We start from the raw sequence: 13137 nt of genomic DNA, 5'->3' as shown, positions 1-13137 counted from the left end.
ATTAACTTAGATAGCAATTAACTTTGATAACAAAATAAACTTTGACAACAGTTAACTTTGATAGCAATTAACTTTGATAACATTTAACTTTGATAACAATTAACTTTGATAACAATTAATTCTGATAACAGTTAACTTTGATAGCAATTAACTTTGATAAAAAAAAAATAAAGTTTGATAACAACTAATTTGATAACCATTAACTTTGATAACAATTAATTCTGATAACAGTTAACTTTGATAACAATTAATTCTGATAACAGTTAACTTTGATAACAATTAACTATGGTATCAATTGACCTTGATGTCAATGTCTTTTCTTTTTAGAACATTGTTATTTTCTCAATACTGGAAAGGGAGGGGGAAGTAGAGATCTAGTTGGGGAGGGGGAGGGTACTGCTTGAAGGTTTAAACAAATGTGGAGTGAACGCTATTTCAGAGTTTTTCTGGGGGGGGGGGGCGTTTCTTTACTTTGAGTCTCAAGTTGTCTGAATCCCCCTTAGCTTCACCTCTATTAGAAGTTAGTGACCAAGTCAGGTTCAAAGTGGACCGGAGGATTTCCAGCTACCCGTCGCCTCAGCGTGGCCCTCCGGTGGAAACATCCAGAGGTGGATCTGGACAGGCTAAGAACGAGTAGCGAACCAGGCCTTCTAGCAGGTCTCCCTGGGTGAGCTTTTGTTTTTTTTTTATCTCACTCGGGGTGGGGATGGAACAAGTAACCTGCAACCCAGTCCAAAAAGTCCGCCACGCCGTTCCACAAAGGGGGTCGTCATCAGTTCCGGATTGCTGGATTGGCGGCCCTTGCACGGAACAGTGGCGGTTACAGTATAGGAATATGAGACAAGCTCCCCGCAGTTAGCGCTGTCCCTGACACTTATAGCGGGTGACTTAAGACTCGGGGACGGTGCGCTGTGTACGCGGCACGGCCCGGTCTGGCCCAGTCAATCGATATGGCCGTCTACCGCTGGGTGCCCTCAGACAGGACAGGGGTGAAGAGCCCCATGTCCAGGCCTGGTGGTTGGATAAAAGCCTTTCTAACCATCAACGGGATAATGGCGCCTCCAGCGCCGATTCCCTACTGGACTTCATCGAAGGTTCAAAGTGGAAGTGTCTTGTGAGAGTACACTGAGAGAGTCTTGTCAAGCACTTACTGAGTTGCTTTCTCCAATAGTAAACATGTCCATCCGTCAAATACATTTACACCATAACTGCTGGCTAAGAAAGAAACTGCTTAGCTTTATGACTTTTCACTTTAAAACGTAAAACGTTGTGTAGGTCCTGTCGTGCTTGGTTGTTTCATCAATGAAATAGTGTATTCTTCCCACATGTAGAACCAATGAAGTCATGAAAGGAAAGGAAAGAAAGAAGTACAGGTTCTAAAAGTACCAGATTATGTCATGGGCGCCCGCAAGATATTTTGGAAGGTGGTGCAAGTTGCCACCTGTGGCTCAAAGTCGTAGCTTTAACTTTTTATTACAGAGAATATTAAATAATAATTCAGAGGGGTGCACGTACATGGTCAGCCATCAATTCCTGATAAGCATAGGCTAGTCTATTACAACTGTATGTACTTCAATCACCAATTGAAGCCATACTTGTTCAGTTGATACTTAGATGTTAATTGAGTTGATGGTGCACACAAAAAAAAATGGCTAGAATTTGGCTACTCAGAATCCAGGGGGCTGCAAATGCAACCGCCTTGCACCCCCCCCCCCTGCGGGCGCACATGGATTATGTTTAGATCTACAACACAACAGAGACTTTTTAAAATTGTTTTATTTTATGAAAAAGTTTTAAACATGTATGAAATGTGTTCTTTCAACAAATGGTCTAATTGGGGACACGCTCTAGATGCAGATGTACTCGCAGAGATTTGCGTCCTTGTCCAAGACAGAGGCACAATTCTAGCTAGGAACCTTAGTGTGGACGATCCCAACTGCAGAGCAGATGTCTAGATATGATGACTGTATGTCCTACTGTAGTCTGTAAGAGAATCCAAGATCTCTGGTTTGGATGGTGTCACACCTATTTTCGCAAAGGGAGACAATCTGTTACACCATGAAGGAGAGAAGAGTTAAAGAGAGATAATCCATACCTCGCAAAGTATTACAAAGTCAATAAAAGATTAAAAACTTAAATTTGAAAAATAATAAACTATTCACGATGTTAATGCCATGCTTTACATTTTGATTCAAATCACAACTACAGACCACAAACTTCTTGCAAAAATGTTTTTTGACAATATCAAAGATATACATCTTAATACACACATTCTGGATTCAAAGAATCATCTCACATAGGTTTCAATATAAAATTGTTATTTTATTTACACAATAGTGGATACGCACAACATAGCATACAAAATAAATTATTACTCGGATTATTTCCACTCTTTGATCTTTTATTGCTGCATCTAATATTGAAAACCTTTAGGGAAATAATTTTATTTTTTTTTTTTTTGTACTTTTCAAAGCCTATTTTAAAGATGAATGTCTATTACTCTATAGTGTACAAATCTATTAGCGCCTCACTTACAATATAGAGCACTTCGAATTCTACGTTACGAAAATGAACGTTTTCTCACTACTTTCTAACCTTGTCCATGGACTTGGTCACGTTTGGTCACTCTAGGTCACGTTTGGTCACGTTCTAAAACGCCCCCAACAGAAACCTTTATTGTTCTTTTTTTATATTTCGTTCCAGATCCTGTCTCCAAATATTTGTACTCATGTTTTACTTTATTCATCCTTTTTTTTAATTTAACAAAGTAGACGCCTTCGAAAAAAACAACAACTTTATTTCAGCTAATTCCTATTTCTTTTCTTTTTTTAACTAACTAAGACACCGCGAGTGTGTGTGTGTGTGTGTGTGTGTGTGTACACCCTAACGAATTCATGCAATACTTTTTTTTTTTCAATAGAAAATAAGAATATAAAAACCTCATTGAAATTCTCCATCAAATCTAGATGCCCAAGGAAATGAGCCTAGATCGTGAGTGCGGATATGAAGACGACCTAATCCAGTGTCCAGGCTCAATCGAAATCATTCTATACATCTAGGTTTCGTTGTTCTTCTGAAATGTCTCCAGTCTGTGTACACATGTAACGTGCTATATATTTACTTGATACAGGGCCGGATTTACCTCTAGTCATTACAGGCTATAGATTAGGTCTCCAAGAAATATTTAGCATTGACATATAATATCTGGACTTATAACAGATCCCAAAAAGTGCCCGCATCTCAAAGACTTTAGGGCCTTTTAAATTGTAAATATGGCACTGAATAAGCATTGAAAATTTGTTTACATCAATGCTCCAGTCTATCCAATAATATCATTTAAATGTGTACATATGTCTATGATATAGAGTGTATAACTTAGCTTTGAAGCAAAATATACAATGGAATGAGCGAATGAAATGGACTTTTGGAATGTAGAATAAGCTTTGATTAGTTAAACGTATGACATAACAAACGACCACGCTTCAGGACTACCAGCCAATGGCAAGCTCTCTAGTTGGTCACGTGCTGGACCGAGGTATAAAATTAATCTTCAACGGTTTATTTATAGTTGGAAATATTTCATAAACTATTTCAGCGCCTAGGCTTTCAGCTTGCAGCGTCATCTCGTACTTCTGCAGGACCTGTGGAGACACAAGCACGTGTTTGTTTGGTTTGTAATTTGAGGAGGGAATTTAACGCACACACATTTACATAAATGTAGCCCAATTACATAATACATGAAGAAATATAATAATAATAATAATAATAATAGTAATAATAAAGCTTGTCTTCGAGTCCGAAGATTAATGAGGAATGCAGAATTTCCCTTGGCTACGCAGCCCAAGCTGTGACCTACATATTTTGCCACATACAGGGCAAGCATAACCATTGTCGCCGGTGATCGATTAAGATTTTCTTTTCGCCGTCTTTGTCTGTGCTCGGCAGCGGATTTTCTTTTGGTCATAAAGAAATATACACGTATATCAATTGTATATAATGATAATGATGACGATGTGTGTGTTTTTATAATGTTGTTTATGCTGAAGGATGGTAAGGTTGATGTTGTTTCTGTTGATGAGGCTTGACTTGTGTTCTTTAGGACAAACACTTCAGACAAGAATTTACCTTGATCAGACTCAGGTATATTATCAGTTCAGCAAATCTTTTACCCAAACACATGCGGCCACCTATACCTGGATAAAATAGAGACAGAACATCGCATTAATTCCCTTTCTTTGTAGATGCAGATAGAACGAAGTTTTCTATAGGTCATGTCCGAGTGTCTAACCAATTATAACTTTAAAAATAAAGACAGTTTTCTATAGGTCATGTCAGAGTGTCTAACCAATTATAACTTTAAAAATAAAGACAGTTTTCTATAGGTCATGTCAGAGTGTCTAACCAATTATAACGTTAAAAATAAAGACAGTTTTCTATAGGTCATGTCCGAGTGTCTAACCAATTATAACGTTCAAAATAAAGACAGTTTTCTATAGGTCATGTCCGAGTGTCTAACCAATTATAACGTTCAAAATAAAGACAGTTTTCTATAGGTCATGTCCGAGTGTCTAACCAATTATAACGTTCAAAATAAAGTACAGTTTTCTATAGGTCATGTCCGAGTGTCTAACCAATTATAACGTTAAAAATAAAGTACAGTTTTCTATAGGTCATGTCCGAGTGTCTAACCAATTATAACGTTCAAAATAAAGACAGTTTTCTATAGGTCATGTCCGAGTGTCTAACCAATTATAACGTTCAAAATAAAGACAGTTTTCTATAGGTCATGTCCGAGTGTCTAACCAATTATAACGTTCAAAATAAAGACAGTTTTCTATAGGTCATGTCCGAGTGTCTAACCAATTATAACGTTCAAAATAAAGTACAGTTTTCTATAGGTCATGTCCGAGTGTCTAACCAATTATAACGTTAAAAATAAAGACAGTTTTCTATAGGTCATGTCCGAGTGTCTAACCAATTATAACGTTCAAAATAAAGACAGTTTTCTATAGGTCATGTCCGAGTGTCTAACCAATTATAACGTTCAAAATAAAGACAGTTTTCTATAGGTCATGTCCGAGTGTCTAACCAATTATAACGTTCAAAATAAAGACAGTTTTCTATAGGTCATGTCCGAGTGTCTAACCAATTATAACGTTCAAAAAAAAGACAGTTTTCTATAGGTCATGTCCGAGTGTCTAACCAATTATAACGTTCAAAATAAAGACAGTTTTCTATAGGTCATGTCCGAGTGTCTAACCAATTATAACGTTCAAAATAAAGACAGTTTTCTATAGGTCATGTCCGAGTGTCTAACCAATTATAACGTTCAAAATAAAGACAGTTTTCTATAGGTCATGTCCGAGTGTCTAACCAATTATAACGTTCAAAATAAAGTACAGTTTTCTATAGGTCATGTCCGAGTGTCTAACCAATTATAACGTTAAAAATAAAGACAGTTTTCTATAGGTCATGTCCGAGTGTCTAACCAATGATAACGTTCAAAATAAAGTTTCACAGACATAATCCTTTCAACTTCATGAACACTTTAGAGCCGAGAGTCAAAATAAAAAAATAAAAAAAGACAATATCTAAACGAGTTGAATGGGGGAGGGGAGCCTCCCCGGGCAGGGCGCCGGAGCGTAATGAGCGCTAAAATGGTTATTAAACTACTATATAAATAGAATATGCTTCTGTCGCTACGCCAGTTCATGTCGTTTACATTATAATGTAGATCTAGAGCAAGTTTTGTATTGCCTGATTGTGTGACTGTTTTATTTGCCACTTTTGGAAAATGGGGTGGGTGGGTGCTGACAAGCCTTGATGCCATTTCGCGCACGGGCGCTTGGCACTCTCGGTACGCCACTGAACAAGTTAACGTTTCTTGTACTTTCTTAAACGGGGCTTTCATTACCTTACTTAAAGTTAAAAACATTAATATGATTACATTCGGCCTTTTGGGGTGGCGAGTGGAGCGAGCGCCCCAAGCTCAGCGCCTTGATGTGTGTGTGGGGGGAGGGGCTAGGATCAAGAGAATCCTTCGTCACCGTCAGCCCATCGTACAAATGTTTGTGGCCCTGATATGACACTCGCCCAAGGTCCCGCGACTTTTAAGGCCGCCTCTGGATTAGCTATAATCTGATTATGACCGTGAACAAAGAAATCTCTGACAATTGATAACCCACATCTAATATTGAATTGACAATTTCCGATTATGTTGTTGTTGTTGTTTTTTGGTCCATCTAAAAGAAACAAAATAATTTGTAAAACAAGCGCCATTCCCTCCAATCCCCAGGTCACAGAGAGCTACGACCTTGAAGTTTGAACCGCCTTAAGGATTTTCCAATCTTGTAGAAGTGGACAGGCCAGTGCATATCGATCAGATTTATTTCTTGTGCCTTCACGCATCCCGACTGCCCGCCAATACTATCACTAACATCGTTACAATTCGGTGACCTACTAAACGACAGTTGATATATAGTAGTAGACAAGGGCGAAGCTTACAAGAGAGAAAGGGCCAGAGGAGCAAGGAAGAGGGGGGGGGGAGAAATGGGGGTAAATAGCAATGTTTATGGCATTTTTTTAATTACCGCAATCTCCTGGTGGATTTCTTTCAAATTTTAGTTGTTTTCTGTATTCTCAGCCAACTGCCAACATTTTATCGATTTTATTTTAAAAAATTAATTATTTATTTGATATATATTGTTATAGATTATTCTTGGTCAAGTCATTGGATCACTACCTAGGAACCTATTTGTCATGACGTTAAGTACAATGCAGATTTCGTCAGTACTCTTGTCTGCAATTCGAACAAAAAAATACATCTACCGATAATCCAACTACTCACCCAACCCACTCAACTAACTATTTAACCAATCATCCAACCACCCACCTAACCCATTCAACTAACTATTTAACCAATCATCCAACCACCCACACAACTCCACAGTCAACAACCCGTCTATCACATGCGGGTGAAAATGGCGTCTGACAGAAATCGAACCCGGGATGATAGTCCAGAGCGCAAACCCTACCACCAGACAGCCATACAATCTCTGTTCTTTTTTATTTAGCTTTTTATGCTTCAAAAAAAAAACAGGTTACAAAGACAGTTTGTGTGGAAACACAAACTCAAAATCGGCTCCTGAAGTGGTCAACACAGGCAGGTAAAAAGGCAGGTTTCAATATTTTCAGAAAGAACATCAGAATGAAATTCTATCAAAGACAAATGACAGAGAAGAATGGAGAAAGAAGATCTTGTGTGGTGCCCCAGCGGTCCAGCACACCAAAGGATAGGTGAAAGTGAATGTGAAATTAGATGTGAACCTAGCCTAACAGATGTCTTATAATGAATATCTAATTGATCTAATTGTTTTGAAAAGTTTGAATCTCTTAATCAAATCCTCAAGAAAAAAGAAACTGTTAAATTTAAAAAAAAAACATTTTCCTTTAGTTATAAAATTTAGTAGTGAGGTTCAAACAGCACTGCAGTTCACGCGATAATATGAAAAATTACTTATTAATTGTTGGTTTAAAATATGTCCAACTTATATGCATACTAAATAGATTTTTTTCTCTTAAAAATATTAAACTTTTTTTTTAAATGTTGTAGTCACTGACAGAACCTACTTAACTTAGCAATAAAAATGTAATAGAAAAAAATTTTCACAAAAAATCTAAAAGCATTTGCATAAATATATTAGAAATATGTCATATGGCTATCTCCCCCAACTAAAGATCCTCCCGATTTGTTACTATTAATAGTGAATAGTTGTAAAAGTGGTGAATTTTGAATTTTGAAGTGGTGAAAAGTGATTTTCATGAAAAAAACTGCTTGCATAAGTGATTTAAAAAAATAGATTTTTCGCTTTCAGAAAAGAAAAAAGTAGCCGTTGCATCAGAAATTTGAATGGTCTAAAATATTGTGATGTCAGATTTTCACTATCTTTTCTAGTTTACAAGATCTAAACAGGAAAGACGGACGGACGGACGGACAGACATTTCACACAAAACTGATAGCGTCTTTTTCCCTCTCGCGAACCGCTAAAAATAATTTAAGTGAATGTTGTAAGTTCTATATCGGTCAGTGTAATTTTATTTCTAACGTAGTACTCATTCTTAATGTTCGGCATCGAAGAGACTGTCATAATTTGTAACATATAAACAAAGTTACGACTAAAAACAATATATGGAAATGTGTTTTAATTAGCTTAAAAATCGTGTTGTTCTTTGCTCCTGCAATTAACTCCACACTTTCGTCATAGTCCAAAATGAAACATTTGAATCATTAATTTTGACAACTTTTCATCCTCCTAGAGAGCTGAACTATCGTACGCAATCTCTTGCCACGTGACAACACATGTAGTTAAATTTAAATTAATTCAAGTTAATAAAAAATTAACTTCATTAGTTATTGGATTTTTGTTTACCATTAAATCATCCATGGAGCTCAAGGGAACTAACAATGAAATTGTTTGTTTTTCTCTTTTTTTGTTCCCCGAGTAGTGGTGTATTAGTAATATCCCTTTTGTATATCTGTACGCCCCCAAGCAAAGCTAAAACTTACATTCATTATGTTATTTGAACATAAAATAAAAATTTGGTATATATATATAAACTGTTCTTTTTCTATCTGCAGCAATTAAATTCAAACTATGTCGAGCTGTTTTAAAGATAAAGCAACTAAGTGACTATATTAAGATGAACTGTACTGTGTAGACCAGGCATGTCAAACACGGCGATCGGGGGCCGCATACGGCCCGCGATCACCTTGCATGCGTCCCGCTTGGCCACCTCAAAAATTATCAGAATAATGTTAAACTATTACACTGGAAAATAAAAGATGACAACCTACTTGAATTGAAAAATAGTATTTATTAAACTGAACAACGAAATTGAGTCTGCAGTGAAAGCCAGCTACATTTTTCAAACATAATTGCAAGCCATAGCAAATCATTTAGTGAAAGGGATTTTATCAAGGAGTGTAGCATTAACTAGGAACACTGTGGCAGATAGAATAAATGACATGTCAATCAGCTCGGGTGAACAATTAAAGAACAAAATAGATTTTGAATTATTTTTATTCACTCTCGATGAGTCAACTGATGTAACATGTGTAGCACAGTTGGTTATATTCATATGGGCCTGGGACAGGACTTTTGAGATACATGAGGAGCTACTTGTTCTCTGTTCTGAGCAAAGCTACTTGCAACAATAAGAGAGGCCAATGCTATTTTTAAATTTGCTTATTTTCAGTGCATCATTAACCAAGAAACATAACGCACAAAGCAATTACAATTCCAACATGTCATAAGACTGGTTTCAGTCACTATCAATTTTATTCGTGCCCGTGGCTTAAATCATCGCCAATGTTCAATGTTTCTGAATGACATTGGACACAAAATTTGCTGGCTCTCATGTCATAAAGAATTGAAGAGATTTGTTGTACTGCGTGAAGAAAATGTATTGTTTCTGAACATGAAAGGTGAACCTGTTGAACATTTCCATACTGACGAATGGGTTCAGGATTTGGCATTTGCAATTGATCTCACTGGTCACCTGCAAGACTTGAATTTGAAACTTCAAAGTAAAGACTAAATTGCCACAACTGCGTGTGATCATGTGAGATGCTTTTAAGCAAAATTACGACTGTGGATAAACCAAATATGAATAGAAAATCTTGTTTACTTCTCAACGTGTCAGGAACTAAAAAGATTAAATACGGCTACAACATTTGGTGAATATGTCTTACACCTTGAATCGTTAGTAGATGCTTCCACTGGCCTTTTTCATTACTTTCAAGCGAGCATAAATTTTCGTTGTTTTTATCTCCATTTTCATTTGCTTCTGAAAATGCTGCTGGTTATGTGCAACTAGAGCTGATAGAATAGCAGCTGGATTCTTTGTTGAAAGCGAAGTATAAAGAAGTGGCTGCGCCAAAATGTAGTTATTTACCTAAACGTTACGTTGAATTGCAGAAATTAGCAGCCAGAATTCTAGCTATTTTTGCAAGCACTGATCTCTGTGAGCAGTTCTTTTCTATAATGAAAGCTACAAATCACCTCACCGTTCGAGATTATCTGATAAAAATTTGTCGTCAGTGATGATAGTGTCAGTGACAAACAAACTTCCACCCGATATTAATAAACTTGTATCCCAGAAAGATGTCAAGCATCAGGACAAAGAAAAAAATGAGCAACCATAGTAATTTTTTATTACCAAATTGTACTACTAATTTAGCCATTAATTATGGTATTCTATTGTATTATTTCTAATTTACATAAAACTAGTAAGCTGTTTTGCAACTGATTTTTGGCTGCGGCCCCTCAGGCCATAGTAAGTTTTTTATGCGGCCCATACACCTTAACGAGTTTGACATGCCTGGTGTAGACTATATACTATATCTCATAATATTGTATGCTAGCCTTAGTGCATTAATTGCTTTTCTTTTTCTGATTAGGCTCTTGAATATGTGAGCGGCAGGTATGTCTACAATGTAATCAAACAGTCGCGGTGTCTGTTAAGAATTCGGTCAATACTACAATGGCTCTAAATATTAAACAATATTTATGTTCTCTTTGTGACAGTCTGAACTAGTGACTGTCGTGACAGAGTTCAAATTCTTTGGACCGTACTATGTTACATATATAGGGGGAAATGGACCGGAGATCACAACACTACCGAATGTAAGTCACGTGACCACTTTATAAGTACTTTGCTACTCGGTGGTAGGAGTAGACAGGCCCAAGGGTTACCGAGTTCATATAGCGTCTTCAGTGTTTGATAGTGGCTCATTTAGATTTTAAATATATATCTAAACACTGTAGTCAGTAGTGTTGATTTGGTGATAGGGTTTTGTTTTTAATGGAGTGTTCTGCTGATTGACGTTAGAGATGCGCTGAATATAACAAGATGCGCTGAATATAACATAACTATCATTGATGATGAACTAGACATTGACCAATTGAATAAATTGTTGAAATAAAAATATAAAGGTGGGTCTAGAAGGATGCCGCAGTGCTACTTTTATGTATCCTTCATCCGTACCACATCGCCTCTACATCCAAGTTCAACAGGTAGCTAGCTAGCTAGATTGCTTGAGTGATAGACAGACAGACATGATAGTGATATAGATATAGATAGATAGACAAGACGCTCTGATCCTAAGATTCCAAAGCTAGGAATGTCTTCTAACCTCCCACCCCCCACCCTAGCTATACTAGCCAACTATTTACCTTACCAAAAGGCAAGAAACAGACAGTTGGTATAGTCTCATTCTTCTGTCTATCTTTGTCACGTAACCATCTCTGAGGAACATACTCCAAAGGAGTTTTCACAAAGTCGGGGTCGTGAAGGTAGGCCACATTGCAAAGTGTCGCCATCGTCTGAGGAGAAGAGAGAGGGATAGGCAGTCAAGGGAAAGAATTACGTTCATTGACATCACTACCTAAAGGTAAAGTTCCCTTTCAGACCTTGAGATATATAGGGCATCTGTTTCTAGGCAGGGACGGTCCAAATTATTGTGGAGCCCTATGCGAAACGGATTGCGCGGGCCCAGTCTGGGCGGGGATAAGCATACTTTCAAAATTAAGATTTTCTGTTAGAAAATACATTCGTCTTTGCAATAAAGTTTTATTAAAGAAAAGCTGACATTGCCGGGTTTTGTTTTGTTTTTTTATTGCTCGTAGGATTGGCATCATAAAATAACAATTGTGTCCATTTTTCTAGAGATTTTTATGATTTTTCAGGAGATTTTAATAATTTCATGAGATTTACAGGACTTTTTCGTATATTTTGATATTTCAGAAGATTTCCAGGAGGCCCTGGAAAATCAGGAGGCCGCGGGAACCCTGATAATGGTTTAATTTTAAAAAATTACACCTATAATTAGCGCGACCTACTGCGGTCGTATAGGTTGCAGTAACATAAGGCCGGCCCTGTTTCTAGGGCACACGGTTAATTATGGTGTCATGTGGTCAGCACAACGACCAAACACCTTTACTACTTTTCTCCAACTAATGTCAGGAACCCATTAGAGTTGGGTCATCTGGGTGGACTCAGAGGTGCCCGAAATTAAAAAATCACAGTCTTCAGCAGGACTCGAACCTCGGTTTCTCAGATAGAGAAAGAATAACAGATCTATTACGACATAGCAATGGGGAACATGCGCCAGATGAAAGGCATTAGAATACGTCTGATGGAGCTATTTGTGTCAATTTACATGCGTCATAGCAAAGCAAAAAGTGTTTTTGTTTCATTTTAAGATACTTACCCCTTTTGGTACATGGTACCCAGATAGAACCAGGTCCTCTTGCAGAATTCGACTTGGTCCTGGAGCCAAAGGATAGGTCAACCTGACAATAAAATAATAATAAATTCTTCTTAATATTTAGTTCTAGTATTACCAGCCTGCAAGTAGGGATAGGAACAATGTATAATGCAATTTCATTTTGGTATTTCATGTTTTGTTAAGTGGATACGTTGGGGGTAGGACCGGCCTTAGGCCGGTTTTAACAATTGCTCTAAATGTGGCCCCGCAATTTACATTTAGCATTTTAAGGGTTAACATATTTAGTGTATCGTATGATTGACGTAGCTTTAATTAACCCACTGGGCCAATGGCATTTGAGTTGCTTCCTATGCATCTTGTATAATAAATGATGATATAATTAATAGTAATAGCTATTATTGTAAAAATAAAATGAAAAGACGAACCTCGCAAGCATCCATTAAATTGGACCCCGCAATTTCTAAAGCCAACCCTAGAAGTAAAAAAGGGGAGGGACTAACCTCATTGACTCTTTCACGCAGGCTTTCAAAAACTCCATCTTGTCTAGGACTTCGCTGGTGATGTTACCGTCAGCAGCAACAGATGCCAGCTCCTGGTGCAGAAGTTTTTGTTGATCTGGGTTTTTGGCTAAGTGATAGAAGATCATGGCCAGGTTTTTGGATGTCTGACGAGTAGGAAATAAGGCATACTTGATAGGGCCAAATGTATCAGTAAATAAATTTAAAACAAAAGTAGTATGTTAATAGAAACAACAGGTGCGTTACTGAATTAAGGAAGGAATCCAAGCCTCTGCCGCCTTGTCGATGTGACCAAAAATGGGAAAGGATTCGAGGATCTACCCTAATGAA

General features: G+C 37.3%; 1 protein-coding gene across 2 annotated transcripts in view; it reads right to left on the bottom strand.

The window, feature by feature from the left end:
- Positions 1 to 1808: 1808 nt before the first annotated feature.
- Positions 1809 to 13137, bottom strand: part of LOC106071390 (probable cytochrome P450 49a1) — a 36352-nt gene continuing 25023 nt past the window's right edge. For both annotated transcript variants that reach the window (XM_013231472.2, XM_056034275.1), the window contains exons 7-11: positions 12790 to 12953; positions 12272 to 12353; positions 11240 to 11384; positions 4126 to 4193; positions 1809 to 3641 (exon numbers count right to left, since the gene is read on the bottom strand). In XM_013231472.2, coding sequence (XP_013086926.2) covers positions 3519 to 3641; positions 4126 to 4193; positions 11240 to 11384; positions 12272 to 12353; positions 12790 to 12953 — 582 coding nt within the window. In that variant the 3' untranslated portion in view covers positions 1809 to 3518. The remainder of the gene's footprint in view (positions 3642 to 4125; positions 4194 to 11239; positions 11385 to 12271; positions 12354 to 12789; positions 12954 to 13137) is intronic.

Source organism: Biomphalaria glabrata, chromosome 1 (assembly GCF_947242115.1).
Source record: "Biomphalaria glabrata chromosome 1, xgBioGlab47.1, whole genome shotgun sequence".
Lineage (NCBI taxonomy): Eukaryota > Metazoa > Mollusca > Gastropoda > Planorbidae > Biomphalaria > Biomphalaria glabrata.
Note: the sequence above shows the minus strand (reverse complement) of the source record. Positions and strands in the feature narration are given on the sequence as shown.